Source organism: Bufo bufo, chromosome 5 (assembly GCF_905171765.1).
Source record: "Bufo bufo chromosome 5, aBufBuf1.1, whole genome shotgun sequence".
Taxonomy (NCBI): domain Eukaryota; kingdom Metazoa; phylum Chordata; class Amphibia; order Anura; family Bufonidae; genus Bufo; species Bufo bufo.
In genome coordinates this window covers 206570779-206591170 of record NC_053393.1, presented here as the reverse complement: position 1 = coordinate 206591170, position 20392 = coordinate 206570779, and the positions used below count along the sequence as shown (strand labels likewise).

Below are 20392 nucleotides of genomic sequence, written 5' to 3'. Positions count from 1 at the left end.
TATATTAAAAACCATTAAATGGGTCTGTCCTAGTGTAAGCAATGTAATGCCACTTCTAATAAAGTTTCTCATAGTAGATATAGGCTCCATAGTCTCATAAATCCATTATATCAGTCACACACTACCTATTGCTGCCCCACCTGCAGTCCTCTTACAGAACTACAACTCCCAGCAAGCCATGGCTGGCCGACAGACTGCAAGCCTGCTGGGAGATGTAGTTTAACACCCGCAGGACGGATCCTTCCTCTTCCTGTCTGCAGACGTGTCTCTAAGCGGCAGTGACTAATTCCGAGCATCCATAGACTGCAGCAGCTGGCAGTGCCATGGCTACTGACAGTGTGGTAGAGGGGCTGCGGGCCAGGGTCCGGGAGCTAGAAGAGGAGCTGAACAGGGTCAGGAGGCATGAAACCCACAGAGCTAAGATTGAGAAGATGAGTGCGGAGGTGGTGGACTCTAACCCGTACAGGTGGGTGCTCCTGCTGGCAGTATGGGCAGTAGCTAGGTGGGCATGACAAGTAATACCACACTGAGACACATGGTACTGGTACTACTGGGTACTGCTAGATTTCTGGGTTACAGGAGGTAGTAGTGTGCGGTAAGTAGTCTGCACCCAGCTGGCAGTCACCCAGTATGGGCAGTAGGTGGCATGACAAGTAATACCACACTGAGACACATGGCACTGGGTACTGCTAGATTCCTGGGTTACAGGAGGTAGTATTGTGTGCGGTAAGTAGTCTGCACCCAGCTGGCAGTCACCCAGTATGGGCAGTAGGTGGCATGAAAAGTAATACTACACTGAGACACATGGGACTAGGTAGGTACTGATAGATTTCTGGGTTACAGGAGGTAGATGTGTGCGGTAAGTAGTCTACACCCAGCTGGTAGTCACCCAGTATGGGCAATATGTGGGCATGACAAGTAATACTACACTGAGACACATGGCACTGGGTACTGATAAATTCCTGGGTTATAGGAGGTAGTAGTGTGCGGCAAGTAGTCTACACCCAGCTAGTAGTCGCCCAGTATGGGCAGTAGGTGGCATGACAAGTAATACCACATTGAGGTACATGGCACTGGGTACTGATAGATTTCGGGGTTACAGGAGGTAGTAGTGTGCGGCAAGTAGTCTGTACCCAGCTGGCAGTCACCCAGTATGGGCAGTAGGTGGCATGACAAGTAATACCACATTGAGGTACATGGCACTGGGTACTGCTAGATTTCGGGGTTACAGGAGGTAGTAGTGTTGTGGCAAGGAGTCTGCAATCTTTGACTTGCCCCTTAGCTGTCATTTAGTTTTTGGAATGTGGCACTATTTATGATGCAGAAATGATATAAAATGGTGCAGATGATCACAGCAGACACAGGCGGTCTGTACCAAGGCGGTTTTGGATTGATACATGATGCATTTACTGGTTTGTACAGTTTTAGGGCGGATGCACACGCTGCTGATTTTGTTGCAGAAATTTCTGAGACTGAAAATCAGTTTGGTTCATCTGAATGGGGCTTGTAGAAATCCATGTGCTTTCAGCCAAAACATTTCTGATGAATGGAACAGATTTTCAGTGAAAGAAAATTCTGCAAGGCCCCCTTAGATCAGCAACATGGCACCTTTAAGGGTACGGTCACACATTGTGGTCACAACCAACGCACCTGCTCTGCTTTCTGCCACAGCATCGCTGTCGTCTTTGATGGTTTATCTAAAGGGTAAAAGTGAAGGAACTGAGGGGTACAGGCAGAGGGGGCACATATAGGGAGATGGGAGACAAGCTGAGAAACTTGGATATGGAGGTCGCCTATCAGCAGAGATGAGTCCAATGACTCCAGGCACGCGCCAATTGCACTGATGAGTCCAAAGACCACATATCTTGCTTCAGACAATGAGGTAGAAACAGTAAGGCCTCATACACAAGAACGTATTTTCTTTCCGTGTCCGCTCCAGTTTTTTTTGCGGACCGTATGCAGAACCATTCATTTCAATGGGTCCGCAAAAAAGTTACTCCGTGTGCATTCAGTTTCCGTATGTCCGTTCCGCAAAGAAACAGAACAAGTCCTATTATTGTCTTGCATTACGGACAAGGATTGGACTGTTCTATTAGGGGCCAGCTGTTCCGTTCCGCAAAATGCGTAATGCACACGGCCGTCATCCGTATTTTTTGCAAATCCGTGTTTTGCAGACCGCAAAATACATACAGTGGTGTGCATGAGCCCTGAGCATGTTATCAGTGATTTCTGCATAAAGACTCAGATTCAAACTAGAATAGGATTGGACATTTCCGGATGTTATAAAGCCATTAGTCGTCACATATGATCCCTGTCAGGATTTTCTCATGGTTTGGGCAGATAAGAGCCGGGTTCCACTACACCTGCTTCAACTTATCACATTCATGGGTGAGATTTATCAAAACTGATGTAAAAAAAAAACATGCCCATAGCAACCAATTAGATTCCACCTTTCATTTTCCAAAGGAGCTCTGAAAGATGGAAGGTGGAATCTGATTGGTTGCTATGGGCAGCTAAGCCAGTTCTACTTTATACCAGTTTTGATAAATCTCCCCCAATGTCTCTGGCCTCATGCACACGACCGTATGTATTTTGCAGTCTGCAAAACACAGATCCGCAAAGAATACGGATGACATCCGTGTGACTTCCGTGTTGCATCAGTTTTTTTTTTTCCGGATCCATTGTAACAATGCCTATTCCTCGTTCACAAAACGGGCTATGGAATGGAAGTATGGACAGGGGACCCATTGAAATGAATGTGCCCGCACCCAATCCGCAAAAAAAAAGTGGATCAGATGTGGACCACACATAAGGTCGTGTGAATGGGGCCTTAAAGAGGACTTTCACAGCTCCTGACTTGTCGAAGTAAAAACTTCATTTGAATCCCCCATGAAAAAACTATTCTGGTTCTTCACTGTGCCATTCGTCTGTTAATCCTCCTAAAAATGTAGGCATAAATTGGCAAGTGGGTGTTACCATTCTCTTTGTCAGATAGGGGTGTTCTTGCACTGACGCGGTAGTAGGGACACACTCACGTGGTTGTAAACGTAGTATGAATAACGGAGGAACGGCACAACACAAAGATCTCCAGAATTCTGGTTTCATTGCATACTGTATACAGACATGTCAGGAGAATTGACAGGCCGTCATTAATAGCTTGGAGCTGATCTGCACATGGTGGTACCGTGTAGGACTATGGGCACTGTGTTACAGCCATGGGCACAAGGCCTTAGGTGCCTTTTAGACCATATTTTGGGCATAGGAGTAGAAAGATTTTCCAGGACTAACACATGGATGACATATCCTTAGGCTATATAAGAGACCCTTAATATAAGAGACAGGTTAGCAGTGTTTAATATGGCTATCCAGCCTTTTTAAAATTGATGGCCGATCCTTAGTAGAGACCATCATATCAGATCGGTGGGGGTCCGACTGTAGGGGCTGCAGCACTCGTGTGAGCTTTATAGCCTCCTCAGTGTTTAGATTGGTTTGGGCTGTTCTTACTTCCAAATGTCCCGTACTGTAAAAATATATTCACACCTTGTTAATGTTTTATCTATTTTGAGCGGATTTTTTTTTCTTGTTTTTTCATAGCCGCTTGATGGCTTTGAAGCGAATGGGAATTGTCCAAGATTACGAGGTAAGAGATCATTCAGAATAATACATTTACCTGCTGCAGATTTCCAGGACTTTACATTGATAGCCTACCCCTAGGATGTGTAATCTATGGAGGGTCGACTCCTGGGGCCCCACAGGAGTGCTGTGCCATAACTTACCCAACACAGCCCAAATACTGTATATCCTGTTATCAGTACTGTGTTCTGCTGAACCCCAGGACCCCCGCCATGTCTAGATCACACATTGGGCAGCTTATTTTTTTTATACTGTTAGTTCACAATTTCTTTTTTTTCTCAGTCCTTCAATTGTAATATCATTAAAGGGGTTCTGCACTTTGTTTAAACTGATGATCTATCCTCCGGATAGACCATCAGCATCTGACCGGCGGGGGTCCGATACCCGGGACCCCCGTCGATCAGCTGTTTGAGAAGGCAGCGGCGCTCCAGCAGAGCCGCGGCCTTCTCACTGTTTACCGCTGGCAAAGTGACGTCACGACTAGTATCAACTGGCCTGGGCGGGGCTAAGCTCCATTCAAGTGAGCGGAGTTTAGCCCTGCTCAGGCCAGTTGATACTAGTCGTGATGTCACTGGGCCAGCGGGAAACAGTGAGAAGGCCGCGGCGCTGCCGGAGTGCCGCTGCCTACAAACAGCTGATCGGCGGGGGTCCCGGGTATCGGACCCCTGCCGGTCAGATGCTGATGGTCTGTCCAGAGGATAGGTCATCAGTTTAAACAAGCTGCAGAACCCCTTTAAGTGTATAGTTCTGAATTTGGTTGTAATGAAATGTCATTTTTAATATCTGACCTAGAAAATCCGTACATATACGGTGGCAGTAGTGGGAGTCGGTGGTGTCGGCAGCGTCACAGCAGAAATGCTGACAAGATGTGGAATTGGTAAGGTAATACAGATTTTTCAACCAATTTTAATTACATACAGTAGTTGTGATCTTTTGTTATTATAATTAGGTTTATTGTCTCCAGTAGTACATTATGGGTACAGAGTGCTGGAATTAATTTGTTTAATCCCCCCTTAAAAACAGACTGTTTTGACATACGCATTGTAATAAAAAAAAATTAAATACTGTATAGGTTGAGGGAGATTTATCAAAACTGGTCTAAAGGAAAACTGGCGTAGTTGCCCATAGCAGCCAATCACATTCCACCTTTCATTTTCCAAAGTAGCACTGAAAAATAAAAGTTGAAATCTGGTTGGTCACTATGGGCAACTAAGCCAGTTTTCCTTTACACCACTTTTGGAAAATATCCCCCATTTTGGCCCACCCTCTTTTTCATATGGGATCCAGTGTGGAAACCTGCATGTGCCATCCATTCAAATAGGGTAAAGCTAGTAAATTCCCTCTAGGAGTAAGAAATGTCAGTCAGCTGCTTCTAAGCCTTCAGGGTACTGTTGTGGTGTTTGAAGCTTTAAAACCAACATCTGGATCTGAATTCTTTTGTAATTGCATGTAATTTAAAATTTAGCATAGCCAATAAAATGTATCTGTACAGCGTCACCCGCTGTTTTTTTTTTTTTTTTTCCTTATTTCTTTGTCCTGCTCACTGAGATGGTCGCACATGCTCAGTTTCATCTTTCAACTGCCTCCTGAGCTGTGATAGTGAGAACTGAGACACGCCTCCTGAGCTGTGATAGGGAGAACTGAGACACGCCCCCTTATCTGCAGCAGAAAAGACACTCCCCTTGAGCTGTCAGCGTTTTCTACGCCAGTTTTCATATCGCCTGCGCCGGAGGATGGATTAACCAGGGTCACGCGTGATTCTTTTCTTTCTTTCCTCATTCCAGCTGCTGCTGTTTGACTATGATAAGGTGGAGTTGGCCAATATGAACAGACTCTTCTTCCAGCCACATCAGGCTGGGCTTAGCAAAGTGGAGGCAGCTGAGCACACACTGAGGTAAGGCATCATTCAGTTTGGGGCAGTGTGCGCCTGAGGCTTCCGTCTGTGGAAGATGCATTTAATGGATGCCACTGAGTGATATCTGTCCCCCATAGGTGGCTATGCTTAAAAAAATTAAATAAAATATGCCGTGAGGGATATACTTTTTTTTATTTTTTTCTAACTAAATGTCACTGTATGGAATAGCGAAAGCTGTGAATTCACACCTGATGAAGGCCACCAGAACACTATATTGGGCTCTGTTGGTATAAGGTGTGCCTAAGGTATACAATTTTATTTTTTTTTGGGGGGGGGGGGGGAATATCTCTCCTTGGGGAGATAGTGCCTTAATCAGCGTTAGGAGACCTATAGGCCATACATGCTACTCTGGAATTCTGGGAAGAAAGGGATGTAAATGAGATCTTAACAAGCTCTGCCTCTAATGCCACCAGATGTATGGCAGCTATCCTACAAGTCAGTGTTCATCACTTTAAATAGGCCTTGAGACATGATTCGGATATTAAGTAAGCCAGCACCTCATCTGCAGGCAGCTGTTTCGGGGTGATTTCCCCTCATCAGTGCAGAGCAGAGAGTACTGGCTTAACTGGGTGAGAGGCCTAAGTCAGGATTTGAGGGGTACTATCTTTCGTTGGGGAGAGGGCGCCTTATCGGCGTGAGGAGACTTAAAGAGATTGTTCAAGTTATTTTTTTGTTCTTTGTATGTTTCTAACTAATCAAATGTAAGGGCTTTACCATGCACTTACTTTATCTCCAGTTGTTGCTTTCTCAGATTTCACTGAGGGTCACATGACCTGTGATGGAGGGGCAAAGATTGTTGTTATTGCAGGTAAACAAAGGGCCAGAAGAGAACCAGGGAAATTAGGAAATATAACTTTTTTTGCCTAAAACTTGCTTAGCTTAGTTATATATTGCTGACCATCAGTGCTATAGTTTTATTTATTTTTTTTATAACTCGAACAACCCCTTTAAACAATGTACACTACAGACACAGTTTGAAAAGTCCCTTGCTATAGAGAGATGCCGTTTTTTTTCCACATTCACATTTAACGGAGTTCCCTGTCCTTTGGCTATACCTTTTAATTGTAGATGGGTAGAAGAGAGCTCCTTATCTACAGTCCTGATATCCGATTATTTTCTTCCTTGCAGGAATATAAATCCTGACGTCCAGTTTGAAGTTCATAACTATAACATCACAACCATAGACAACTTTCAGCACTTCATGGATAGAATAAGGTAAATCAATCTTCCTGATGTAACAAACAGCCAGATAAGACGTACAGGGCGCAGTGCTTAGATGCTTCTGCCAGCCTGAAATACTTTGAATGGAGTGCCAGTCCAGCATGCATGCGGCCGCTCAATTCAGACCTCTCTTCAAAGCAGTGAGGAGGAATGACAGCCACAGTCCTAGTAAGTGGTTGAGCCCCTGGCCATAATTCTTTTATCACAAATCTCATTTGTGAGAAAAACCTTTACAGAGCAGCACTCAGCAGGATCAATTTTATTAAACCAGGCAACTGTAGGGTTGATTCTGATTAAAACGATAACTGTCTTGCAAAAATTGTTGCGGCTGTTACATAGCAGATGTGGATCCACTGTGTCTCCTGAACAGATTTGACTTGGGACTGCTTCTAAGGGCATTATCTTAGTGGCCCCCTTGATCTTCACCCTTTAAACCCTATACAGGGATCTGTACTCCACTGCAGGGGAACCACCAGGCCACTACCTCTTGGATTAGTTTGTGTTCGATAGATCCACAGGGTCAAGAAGCTCCGGTACAGAACACAGAGGGATCGGGCAAAACCACATTCAAGGAATAAGCCGAGGTCAGGACAGGCAGGGTTCTTGCAATCCGAAGTCGGATCAGCGGTCAGGGAAGGCAGATCAGGATTAATATGGAGGTCAGGTAGAAGATGGTACACAGAAGACAATCCCTTGAAAGTTTTTTTTTTTTTTCTTCCAATTTTAGCAAAGGGGGATTACAAGAAGGAGAACCAGTAGACCTTGTACTTAGCTGTGTCGACAACTTTGAAGCACGCATGGCAATTAACACTGTAAGTAGAATTTCCCCCTTTTCACAGTAGATTTTGTAATACTGAATAAACCTACAATGTAGCACATTGACAGAGGGGGTTGTAAGATGCCAAGAAGACGTTTTCAGGCACTCGGACATAATAAGAGAGGACAAGAAAATGTTTTTCCAGTTTGGGGCAGGTCTGACCATTAAAGTAAACCCCATGTTTGGTCAAAACAATGGAAGAATATAAACTAAGGCATTTGAATACTGTGTATAGATTGTAACACAGATGCAGATATCATCTGTATCACAGCCACAACATCCAGAGGACAATTGAGTAGAACTTTGATCTCTACTATAGTGTCCTATGGTGATCTTAGATCAGTTAGTGCCTCATAGGTACAGATCACCTGCCCCCAACTATGGTACAAGAGATTTACATAATTGAAACTAAATTCTTAGTGGTTAGCTTAACGTGTTACTGTTGTTTCAGGTGTTTTCAGAATTAGCTACTATCTGGGTGTACAAATAACACTATTTCTAGCCTTTTTATAACTTGTATATGGCATTATTCGGCAGTTTTGCCCTCCGCCATCTGTCATGTTTTTCTCTGAGCTGGCAGGTGGAGACTAGGTAATATCAGGTCTTCCCATACACAGCACATGGAGAAACAGAAGATTCTGCTCCCACACCCTCAGAAGCAGCAGCATGGAGGCTGGAGGACATTACACAGCAGAACTAAGCAGTTTAGATATAGTCACTAGAAAATCACTTACAAACTAGCAGAAGTCACTGTGTTAGTCTCTCTGCCTTTGCCTGTCTGCTACCGCCCCTCCCTTCTCCTCTCCAGTGAGCAGGCAGGCTGTGTTCATTACTGAAGACTAATCTGAGCAGGAGAAGAATCTGATAAGAGGAGCAGAAAGCTTCCCTCTCTGATGAGATATATTAAAAAGTTTCCTATATGCTTGTACTATTCTAAGGGAGCATTCACACGACCATAAGTGTTTTGCGGTCCGCAAATTGCGGATCCGCAAAACACTGATACCGGCCGTGTGCGTTCTGCATTTTGCGGACCGCACATGGCCGGCGCTAGAGAATGCCCATTCTTGTCCGCACTCGCGGACAAGAATAGGACATGCTCTATCTTTTTTGCGGGGCCACGGAACGGAACAACGGATGCGGACAGCACACGGTGTGCCCTCCGCATGTTTTGCGGCCCGTTGAAATGAATGGGTCCGCACCCGTTCCGCAAATTTGCGGAACGGATGCGGATGCATTTATACGGTCGTGTGAATGCTCCCTAAGGGTAAATATTTTTTATTTCAGGCTTTATAATTTTTTTATATTTTATTCTTGCAGCATAAATTTCACATTGTGCCAAAATAGGACCAGTATCTTTAAAGTTTTATATAAAGAATTTTTTTTTACTTTTCATTACATTTATACAAAAAAAATCCTCTCCCATATATAAGTAGACCAAATATTTGTACCTTGCCTAACTTCCATCATCACTGTAATACTGAGATGTCCTTATTTTATACTTGTCTATCTTATGCCATTAGCTGGTTTGTAATTTAAAGGGAACCTGCCATCAACTTTAGGCCTCATGCACACGACCGTTGTTTTATTCCGTGTCAGTTGCGCCGCTTTTTCGTGATTTTTTGCGGACCCATTGATTTTCAATGGGTTCGTTGAAAACTTGGCTAATGCACCGTTTGCCATCCGCATCCGTGATCCATGGTTCTAGTCCGTCAAAAAAATATAACCTGTCCTATTATTTACGCGGAAAATGGTTCGCGGACCCATTCAAGTCAATGGGACCGCTAAAAAACACGGAGGCACACAATATTGTCAGTGTAGTCCAATTATGTTGTATGTTAGCAAGGAGATAGCGAGGTTCCCTGCTGTGAAAACCCCCAACAATCTCTAGAAAAAGGTGGCTGGGTGCTCAGCAGTTCTGTGCACCAGCAAGAAGCTGGCATATACACTGCCTGTCCAAAAAAAAGTCGCCACCTGGATTTAACTAAGAAAATAGTTATGAGCCTCCTCTTGGATAATTACTGCATGGGCGATCTTTAATGATCTTTTAGTTGGCAATAAGTTATTTAACCCCAACTGGTGCAATGAGTTGCTTCTCATTTCTTAAACAACCATGTCGAAAGACGCATCTCGTGGTCGTGGAAAATATGTTAGTCTGTTTGAGAAGGGTCAAATCATTGGCATGCATCAAGCAGAGAAAACATCTAAGGAGATTGCACAAACTACTAAAATTAGGTTAAGAACTGTCCAACGCATTATTAAAAACTGGAAGAATAGTGGGGACCCATCGTATTCGAGGAAGAAATGTGGCGGCGAAAAAATCCTGAATGATCGTGATCGGCGATCACTTAAACGTTTGGTGAAATCAAATCGAAGAAAAACAACAGTAGAACTTATGGCTATGTTTAATAGTGAAAGAAAGAGCATTTCCACATGCACAATGCGAAGGGAACTCAAGGGATTGGGACTGAACAGCTGTGTAGCAGTAAGAAAACCACTAATCAGTGAGGAAAACCACAAAAAAAGGCTTCAATTTGCTAGGGAGCATAAAGATTGGACTCTGGAGCAATGGAAGAAGGTCATGTCGTCTGATGAGTCCAGATTTACCCTGTTCCAGAGTGATGGGCGCATCAGGGTAAGAAGAGAGGCAGATGAAGTGATGCACCCATCATGCCTAGTGCCTACTGTACAAGCCTGTGGCGACAGTGCTATGATCTGGGGTTGCTGCAGTTGGTCAGGTCTAGGTTCAGCAACAGTATGTGCTCCAAGAATGAGGTCAGCTGACTACCTGAACATATTGAATGACCAGGTTATTCCATCAATGGATTTGTTCTTTCCTGATGGCACGGGCATATTCCAAGATGACAATGCCAGGATTCATCGGGCTCAAATTGTGAGTGGTTCAGGGAGCACGAGACATCATTTTCACACATGGATTGGCCACCACAGAGTCCAGACCTTGACCCCATTGAGAATCTTTGGGATGTGCTGGAAAAGGCTTTGCGCAGCAGTCAGACTCTACCATCATCAATGCAACACTGAATGAATCACAGGTGCATATCCATGAAGCAAACAGAATTACAAAAAACAAAATGGCTGCACACTGTTATATATACAAACAATAGAGCTAAGAAATGGGGGTAATTCTAGATAAAATAGGTACAATACCCACTATAAATGAGTATAAATGAGTAATGGAAGCTCTTAGCGCACATACGTGTCGGGCCCATCTACCAGGCATCAAGGTGGCTTCCGCAGATGGGTCCCTATCACTAAGTTTTGGTCTAAATTTTCTTGCAATATATTGGGGGTGGCACCCCTTTTAGACTGGACACGCCCATCTACCTGGGACTTCTGAGCAGAGTACCACTGTTATCTAGAATAACCCCCATTTCTTAGCTCTATTGTTTGTATATATAACGGTGTGCAGCACTGAATGGAAATAAATCTTGTGACATTGTAGAAGCTTATCGAAACAATGCCACAGCGAATGCGTGTCGTAATCAAAGCTAAAGGCGGTCCAACAAAATATTAGAGTGTGTGACTTTTTTTTTTTTTTTTTTTGGACAGGCAGTGTATTTCTGGTGTTGTTTAGACCACTTTTCTGTTGGAAAAGTCACACATTTTTGTTCAAAACTGGCAGAGTATTAATAAATGTTCTATATCAACCTGATTCCCCCCCCCCCCCCCCCCCCCCCCCCCAGGGTCTTTTCAACTTTCATTTGAGACCCGTTAGAAGTTTAGTCGGTGCACAGAGAGGTTCTCCTCATTTCAGTTGCTGAAAGCTGATCCTCCATTACAGTGAAGTTAATTCATGGTATTACCCAGGGCTGTGGAGGCGGTAAGTTCTGACTCGGACTCCATAGCCCTGCTATTACCAGTAATGTCTGCCTCAGCATTCATTTGTTTGTCTTTGAGATTTATCATCTGATTTCTTCTTTTTTTTTCCTGTCTACTAGGCTTGCAATGAACTTGGACAGATCTGGATGGAGTCTGGAGTCAGTGAGAATGCAGTGTCTGGACACATTCAGCTTATTAAACCTGGGGAAACAGCCTGCTTTGCGGTATTTGATTCTCTATATTTAACGTGTAGTCATCTTAAGTTTTAGAAAGTAACCTTTGCAGTATTTGGGGTATTTTATTTGCTTTATGGTTTTTGATTCTCTAAATTTAACCTGCAGTGATCTACTGTTTTAGAAAGAGATCTCTGCCTATTCAGCTTTTTTTCCACATATCTCGTTTCAGCAGATTTCCCTTCTGATTGTGCTTACATAACCGTACTTGCTCACAAGCACCACTTTTTGTTAAACTACTTGCTTTATTTCTATGGCTTAAAAGTGGTTTTCCATGAAAGAGCATTGATGTCTTATCTCAATTTCATCTGCATAGATGTCCTATTAGTAGGCGTCCGACCACTAGAATCCCTCAGCCCCAAGAATGAGGGTGTCTGATCCCCTATTCCTGGGAGAAAAGTGGAAGCTTTTACTGCATTGCTCTCAAAGCAAAATCTTAACCCAAAGCTGCAGCTTTCCCCAAAGATGAGAAATGTGTTGCCAGTAGAGAGGTACCTCATTGACTTCCATATCTGGCTTATCTTCTGCAGTGTGCACCACCTCTAGTGGTCGCAGCAAACATTGATGAAAAGACATTGAAACGAGAAGGCGTTTGTGCTGCCAGTCTTCCCACCACCATGGGAGTTGTCGCAGGAATACTTGTACAGAACGTACTCAAGTAAGTGTTTGGAAAATGCATGACATGCACGTAAGTCTAAGAGTTAACGCAGAAAAGGATCTGCTTATATGAACATTCTTATGGAGGCCACGTTGTGTTACTAGTATTAGTGGCAGTACAATCTGTATCTATAGGGGACACCATAACTGAGGTGTACATAGATCTCACAGGACCCCATAGAAACACTTACTATGGGCCCCCTGCCTCACACAATTTTCCCAATGTGTATATATATGCATCAATAACTGCCAGACAACGCAAGCTGCAATGCCCCAATTCTTTGGGAAATTTAAATTTTTCTTGTAAGCGGAAGACATTTTAATTAAAGTAATTGTGATAAAAAACATTGCCTCACCCACTTAATCCAGCTTCTGTGGTGGAAAAAAATAGAACAGATGCTTCATAAATATGACACTCAATCGAACACCATATTTCTCAATATAGTTACACCAGATAAGTGGTATAAATACTGGTAAGGCCTCGTGCACACGACCGTTGTTTTGGTCCGCATCCGAGTCGCAGTTTTTGCGGCTTGGATTCGGACCCATTTACTTCAATGGGGCCGCAAAAGATGCGGACAGCACTCCGTTGCTCTGTTCTGTGGTCCGTTTTGCGGACAAGAATAGGCAGTTATATCAATGGCTGTCCGTGCCGTTCCGCAAATGGCGGAACGCACACGGACGCCATCCGTGTTTTGCGGATCCGCAATTTGCGGACCGCAAAACACACAACGGTCGTGTGCATGAGGCCTAAATCTGCTTCTGTTCCATTACAAAGCTGTTTGCCTGCAGACACCACTACTGGGAGCTCAGTGCCTAGGAATATATATACTTCCCATGATCTATTTGCATTGAGCGCCACCTAGTGACCAATACATGTAAATACATTGTTTTCTTGCCCAGAGAAGAGAAAGGAGTTCAGCATCGGGCCCCATAGCAGTCGTGTGGTCTAGCTACATTAAAGGTACACCATGCATGCTATAGGCAGCAAGTAGCAAGATGGTGAATGGTTCATAGGCAAGACTTGTGCAAATACTGTATATAGTGGTGAGATGTGTGTGTGTGTGTGTGTGTATGTGTGTGTATATATATATATATATATATATATATATATAATGTCATGGCAGTAAATGTTGGCACCTCTGAAATTTTTCAAGAAAATGAAGTATTTCTCACAGAAAAGTATTGCAGTAACACATGTTTATTCCCTTTGTGTGTATTGGAACAAAACCAAAAAAGGGAGGAAAAAAAGCAAATTGGACATAGTGTCACACCAAACTCCAAAAATGGGCTGGACAAAATTATTGGGACCCTTTCAAAATTGTGGATAAATAATATTGTTTCAAGCATGTGATGCTCCGTTACACTCACCTGGGGCAAGTAACAGGTGTGGGCAATATAAAAATCACACATGAAAGCAGATAAAAAGGAGAGAAGTTCACTTAGTCTTTGCATTGTGTGTCTGTGTGCGCCACACTAAGCATGGACAACAGAAAGAGGAGAAGAGAACTGTCTGAGGACTTGAGAACCAAAATTGTGGAAAAATATCAACAATCTCAAGGTTACAAGTCCATCTCCAGAGATCTAGATTTGCCTTTGTTCACAGTGATCAACATTGTCAAGAAGTTTGCAACCCATGGCACCGTAGCTAATCTCCCTGGGCGTGGACAGAAGAGAAAAATTGATGAAAGGTGTCAACGCAGGATAGTCCGGATGGTGGATAAGCAACCCCAAACAAGTTCCAAAGATATTCAAGCTGTCCTGCAGGCTCAGGGAGCATCAGTGTCAGCGCAAACTATCCATCGATATTTAAATTAAAGGAAACGCTATGGCAGGAGACCCAGGAGGACCCCACTTTGCAAAAATGAACTTGAGTAAGCCAAAATCCTTCTGGGAAAACGTCTTGTGGACAGATGAGACCAATATAGAGGTTTTTGGTAAAGCACATCATTCTACTGTTTACCGAAAATGGAATGAGGCCTACAAAGAAAAGAACACAATACCTACAGTGAAATATGGGGGAGGTTCATTGATGTTTTGGGGTTGTTTTGCTGCCTCTGGCACGGGGTGCCTTGAATGTGTGCAAGGCATCATGAAATCTGAGGATTACCAACGGATTTTGGGTCACACTGTAGAGCCCAGTGTCAGAAAGCTGGGTTTGCGCCCGAGATCTTGGGTCTTCTAGCAGGACAATGACCCCCAAACATACGTCAAAAAGCACCCAGAAATGGATGGCAACAAAGTGCTGGAGAGTTCTGAAGTGGCCAGCAATGAGTCCAGATCTAAATCCCATTGAACACCTGTGGAGAGATCTTAAAATTGCTGTTGGGAAAAGGCGCCCTTACAATAAGAGAGACCTGGAGCAGTTTGCTAAGGAAGAGTGGTCCACAATTTCGGTTGAAAGGTGTCAGAAGCTTATTGATGGTTATAGGAAGCGACTGATTTTAGTTAGGCTACTTTCACACTTGCGTTCGGGGTTCCGCTTGTGAGCTCCGTTTGAAGGCTCTCACAAGCAGCCCCGAACGGATCCGTCCAGCCCCAATGCATTCTGAGTGGATGCGGATCTGCTCAGAATGCATCAGTCTGGCTCCGCTTGGCCTCCGTTCCGCTCAGCAGGCGGACACCCGAACGCAGCTTGCAGCGTTCGGGTGTCCGCCTGGCCGTGCGGAGCCAAACGGATCCGTCCAGACTTACAATGTAAGTCAATGGGGACGGATCCTTTTGAAGTTGACACAATATGGTGCAATTTTCAAACGGATCCGTCCCCCATTGACTTTCAATGTAAAGTCTGGACGGATCCGTCTGACTAACTTTCACACTTAGATTTTTTTGTGAAATATATTGCAGACGGATCCGTTCTGAATGGATACCATCGTTTGCATTATAGGAGCGGATCCGTCTGTGTAGACATCAGACGGATCCGCTCCGAACGCAAGTGTGAAAGTAGCCTTATTTTTTCGAAAGGCTGTGCAACCAAATATTAAGTTAAGGGTGTCAATAATTTTGTCCAGCCCATTTTTGGAGTTTGGTGTGACATTATGTCCAATTCGCTTTTTTCCCTCCCTTTTTTGGTTAGTTCCAGTACACACAAAGGGAATAAACATGTGTATAGCAAAACATGTGTTACTGCAATACTTTTCTGTGAGAAATACTTCATTTTCTTGAAAAATTTCAGGGGTGCCAACATTTACGGCCATGACTGTGTATATAATTTTATATATATATATATATATATATATATATCTCTTTCTATATCGCACATGGTGTATAGAAGGAAGCCAGGTTGTATTGTTGGGAAAAAAGGCGTTTATCAAAACCTTTGTAATTTAAAGATGAAGAAACTGCATAAACAATTTAGCCTTTACATTATATAACCATAGTTTTATATGACACTCTATTGAGAAGCATGAAATGATTATATATGAGAACATGGATTAAATAAAGTAGGCGATTAAATAACACGGATACTTTAAAAGGATAAATGATCTTGATCTTGTTTTGTAGATTTCTGTTACATTTTGGCACGGTCAGTTATTACCTAGGATACAATGCAATGCAGGATTTTTTCCCTACAATGGCTTTGAAGCCCAACCCATCATGTGATGATAAATATTGCAGACAACAACAGGAGGCATACAAGGTAAGTCCGTGTCGGTTTAGAAGCCATAGTCAAGTCCAGATTCAAAGATGCCTCCAAATGAATCTGCCAGTTCTCCTATGCAAAATGGTAGCTGGGAAGAGGCGTCTAAATAGGAAAAGCCAGCTGTATTGCTTCAGTGTAAACTCTAAAAATATGTAGGTAGTGAGCTCCCCCTAGTGGAGGCTGCAGGCAGCCAGAATGTAGTAATACAATTCTATGGAGGTGTGAAGGTAGGCACTATGTTGGTATTGTGGGACACTGTGCTGGCGGTATTGTTTGTGGAGTCACTGTTAATAGAGGCCCTTTTGCTGATAAATTTAAAACAACTGTAAAGTTGGTCATACATATTAGATAGCTGTCAGCCTTGTTCAGCTGACGGATACCTCTCCCGATCCTTCCACACATATGCATGCTCAGCTCGGCCAAACATGCATATGTAGTGAATGTGGAGAGGGGAGAAAGCCACTGCTAGATTCCTCTGGGAGCAGCTTATTACCCCTCTAGCAAAAAGATCTGGCAGCTGAATCCAATTTGCCCAATTCCAATCTTCCCTGGCATCAACCGATCAGGTGAGAGTCGGGAGGCCACCATACTTATTAGATAATCAGAGGAATCCAATCAAATCAGTGGATTCAGCCAATACAAATCTAATGTGCATGGCCAGCTTTAGCTGATTGGAGTCAAACCTATGACCTCAGAATTTTTAGGTTCCAGTCAAAACCATCTTGTCTTAGATACATGTGAGAAGATCACATCTATGAAATGTATGAGCAGTGCCAAGGGAGCTTAAAGGCTATGTCCACCTTCAGGGGCAATTAATTTTATTATTGAATTGTACTCATTTTAAGCTAAAAATCTTTTTTTCAGTTGGTCAAAAAATAGATTTGTGTGCATGAGCCCTTAATAATACAATTACCTGTAACCAACAATATAATTAATTTTTTATTTTTATTTTTTAGCTCCGAGAGGCTTCAGAACCAAAGCCTGAGGTGGTAGCTGTAGAAGAATCGCCAGTTGTGCACGAGGAGAATGAATGGGGTAAGGACAGACTCTGTATTTCCACTTCCAAATGCTATCTGAGTGGTGTGAATATAATGTTTATCATGGTTTCCCATATAGAGACATAGCTTTTTGGCTTTAAAGGGATTGTTCTAGCTCAGACATTGGTAACATATCACTAGGATATGCCATCAAAGTCAGATAGGTACTGGTCTCAGAGATGGGATGCACACTTATCTCCAGAAAGTGAAGGAGATTGCACTGCGCATATACTGTGTTCTCTCCATTCATTTCTGTGGGAGTTCAGAGATTGGCATGGCAAGCGCGCTCAGCTATTTTCAGAAGTCCCATAGAAATTATTGGAGGGCACACCACGCAAGCGCTGCCACGGCTCAATTAACTTCTAAATTAAAGACAGGTGAGTTGTTTTCAGGGGTCTGTCTTTTAAAAGTTAAAAGTAGGAGGTTGCCGAGAACCAACATCACAACCATTGCAGACTGGGCCTGGAATAGAGTCCCGGCCACCTGAGAAGAGTCATGGTCATTCATGAGTTCCTGCCCACCTGCTGATGACTGACAGTCTTCTACCTAGTTTTCTCCCTTTCTCTCTAGGAGAGAACTGCCAATCATCAGCAGATGGGTGAGAGCAGGAGATTAGGAATAACCATGACTCTTCTCAGGTAGATGTGACTCTTTTCCAGGCCCGGGCTGCAATGATTATGATGCTGGTTCTCAGCAACCACTTACTTTTAGCTCATGGGTGACACACCGCTGAAATCAGTGCGTCTGCAAAAAGTTGATGACAGGTTCCCTTTAATATCCTATGTACAGTACCGTGTTTATGTGTTCATATTCTAGGCATTGAACTGGTGTCTGAGATTTCTGAAGAAGAGTTAAAAGAGGCTTCTGGACCAGTCCCTGAGCTGCCAGAGGGGATTACTGTGGCATATACAATTCCTATAACGGTAGGAAAATAATGGTTACCTAGTAAATGAAAGTGCTGGTATTTAAAAATATTGATTCCAGTAGTAGTATATTGTTCTGGTATTCATTTTGGCACCAGTACTGCAAATAGAGTTGAATGTATAGTCAACGTGGAAGTGAATGGAAGATTTGAATCATTAGAGGTTGTCCAAGTTCATTTTCTTTCTTTTTTTAAGAGGCAGGGGAGCTATTAGAATAAAAAAAAAAATAACACAACACAAAAAAAAACGACCTTATAGTCACTGGCCTGAACCCCCTCCATTCCACCAGCACCACTTCATCTTCCACACCGAGCTCTGTTTGCCTGACTGTAGCGGTGCAGCCAATCACTAGTCTCAGCGGCCTCATGCCATATTAGGGTTCTTTCACACGAGCGTATCCTGTGCGTGGAATCCGCTGCGTGAAAGAGAGCCAAGCCCCGTCCCGGACAGCAGAGACACGGAGCTTTAACATGATGGATAATGCTCTTTGCCCCTCTGTGATCTTTTTACTACAAAATTACAGTGAGATAAAGTTGTCACCGTGATTTTGTAGTAAAAAAATCACTGAGACGCAAAGAGCATTATCCATCATGTTAATGCCACGTGTCTCTGCTGTCCGGGACGGGGCTTGGCTCTCTCTCACACAGCGGATTCCACGCACGGGATCTGCTCGTGTGAAAGAGTCCTAAGGGCTCATTCAGATGATCGTATATTTGTGTTCGTATCCATTCCACAAACGTGGACCTATTAATTTCAATGGGGCCGCAAAACATGCTGACAGCACATGGTGTGCTGTCCGCACGCGTACTTTCATTCCATTTTTGCGGATAAGAATAGGCATTTCTTTCATAGGGCTGGCTGTTCCGCAAAATGAGGAATACACACGGCCGGTATCCGTGTTTTGCAGACCGCAAAACAGATATGGTCGTCTGAATGAGCCCTAAATCTGAGATTAGCATAACACCTATCCTTGTATGTACACTGATAGGGCAAAGACTGTCAATAACTGATGGGACTGCCCGCATGATGACTAAGTACATAATGATCGGGGATTCACTCTGATCCGCTTCTCCTGCTGCCCAAATATCTCACAGCATTTCCAAAGTGACAGATTGAAGGCATCCAATTTGCTAATGTTCACTCGCTTTGGAAATAAAAATCCCACCACCTTGTAATAGTTTAGTACTTTTCACCATAATTACAGTATATCATCTCAGATCACCCTCTTTAAAGTATGTTCTGTTATATGTCGCAATAAAACTGTCTTGCGCATGACAGTTAAACACCATAGTCTTGGTCCCATCTTCCTAGTTGCGTGCCTTCTTGGGAAAATTGATATTTATATATAATATGCAAATGAGCCCCTAGGAGCAATGAAGGCAATGCTGTTGCACCTTGTTGCTCCAGAGGCTCTGCTCACTGCCCTTCATGCTGCGCCCCCACCACTGACTGAGAGGACCAGGCAGTAAAGATGTACTCATGCCTGGCCCAGAAATCTTGTGGAAGCTCGTTCAGCGCACGCGCTGTACAGGGATGGAGACCATGATGTTCAACTGTTAAGCACACACATCTAAGGCGATAAGGTATTGTTGCACCGTATCTGATGACAGAAGCCATTAAGGACAGATTAAACTTGGTGGAGACCACAATAAAGTACAGAATAATTTCAGCTTCGGGTGGATGGGAGGGGGTGCAAATAATAGGCATGCAATTCTACATTTGAAAACTGTCCACCTGCCTCTGAACATTCTTTGGTTCTTCTTACAGAAACCCACATCAGGCGCTACAGTGGAGGACACAGATCAGAGCCTGGAGGATCTCATGGCACAAATGAAAAAGATGTAGTACATCTAATGGTTATAGTTCCCAATTGCTACGAGTCATGTCTATCATTCCCATGTGTCCTAGTGTAATGCCGCCTCCTAGTTCTGCTTTCCTCTTCTGTCATCGAACTAAAGGAGTTAGTCCTCCGTCAGGTCGTACTTACACTGTACTAATAAATTAAGCATTATTTAAATATATATAGTCGTTGTGGTCTTCTGCAATAGAATTCACTCTCATGGATATTCAAGTCAATACATTTCTTTCTTTTTTTCTTTCTAGAAATTTTATTTTTGAGTATTAAAACAGTTGCTTACCTTCAATGCATGCCAACATGTCAGAAGCTCTTGCTGGTTGGGTTTTACCCCAATTCTTGTTTGGTTTAGCGTTTAAGTGGTGATAAGTTTAAAAGCTTAGATTTTGTTGGCCCAACAGTTCAAGACAGTTTCACCAAATCCAAGGCCCCTCTACTGCTGTCCAAGTTCGTTGTGGCACTTCTCACATTCATTTCATTGGTAGTCCAAGACTCTTCCTGTTTATCCAGCACTGCTCTCAGATTGGCCGAAGCTGCTCACATGGACAGCAGTAAGTATCTTGAACTATCGATGCAGTGTGCATCAGGTAGTCTAAGAAGTGGCAAGACCATCTTGGATGA

The 20392-nt window shown here is 43.4% G+C and overlaps 1 protein-coding gene across 2 annotated transcripts; it reads left to right on the top strand.

Annotated features, from left to right (window-relative positions):
* Positions 1-241: 241 nt before the first annotated feature.
* Positions 242-19937, top strand: UBA5 (ubiquitin like modifier activating enzyme 5). Of its 2 annotated transcripts, XM_040433275.1 has the most exons (12): positions 242-466; positions 3595-3640; positions 4426-4515; positions 5418-5527; positions 6677-6763; positions 7497-7581; positions 11543-11647; positions 12187-12314; positions 15818-15953; positions 16913-16991; positions 17810-17916; positions 19684-19937. In XM_040433275.1, the coding sequence occupies exons 1-12, from the start codon at positions 324-326 to the stop codon at positions 19759-19761; spliced, it is 1194 nt and encodes a 397-aa protein (XP_040289209.1). In that variant the 5' UTR covers positions 242-323; the 3' UTR covers positions 19762-19937. The 2 variants fall into 2 exon arrangements, with proteins under 2 accessions (XP_040289209.1, XP_040289210.1); XM_040433276.1 differs by lacking the exon at positions 242-466 and having other exon boundaries at positions 3593-3640; positions 4426-4510.
* Positions 19938-20392: the final 455 nt, after the last annotated feature.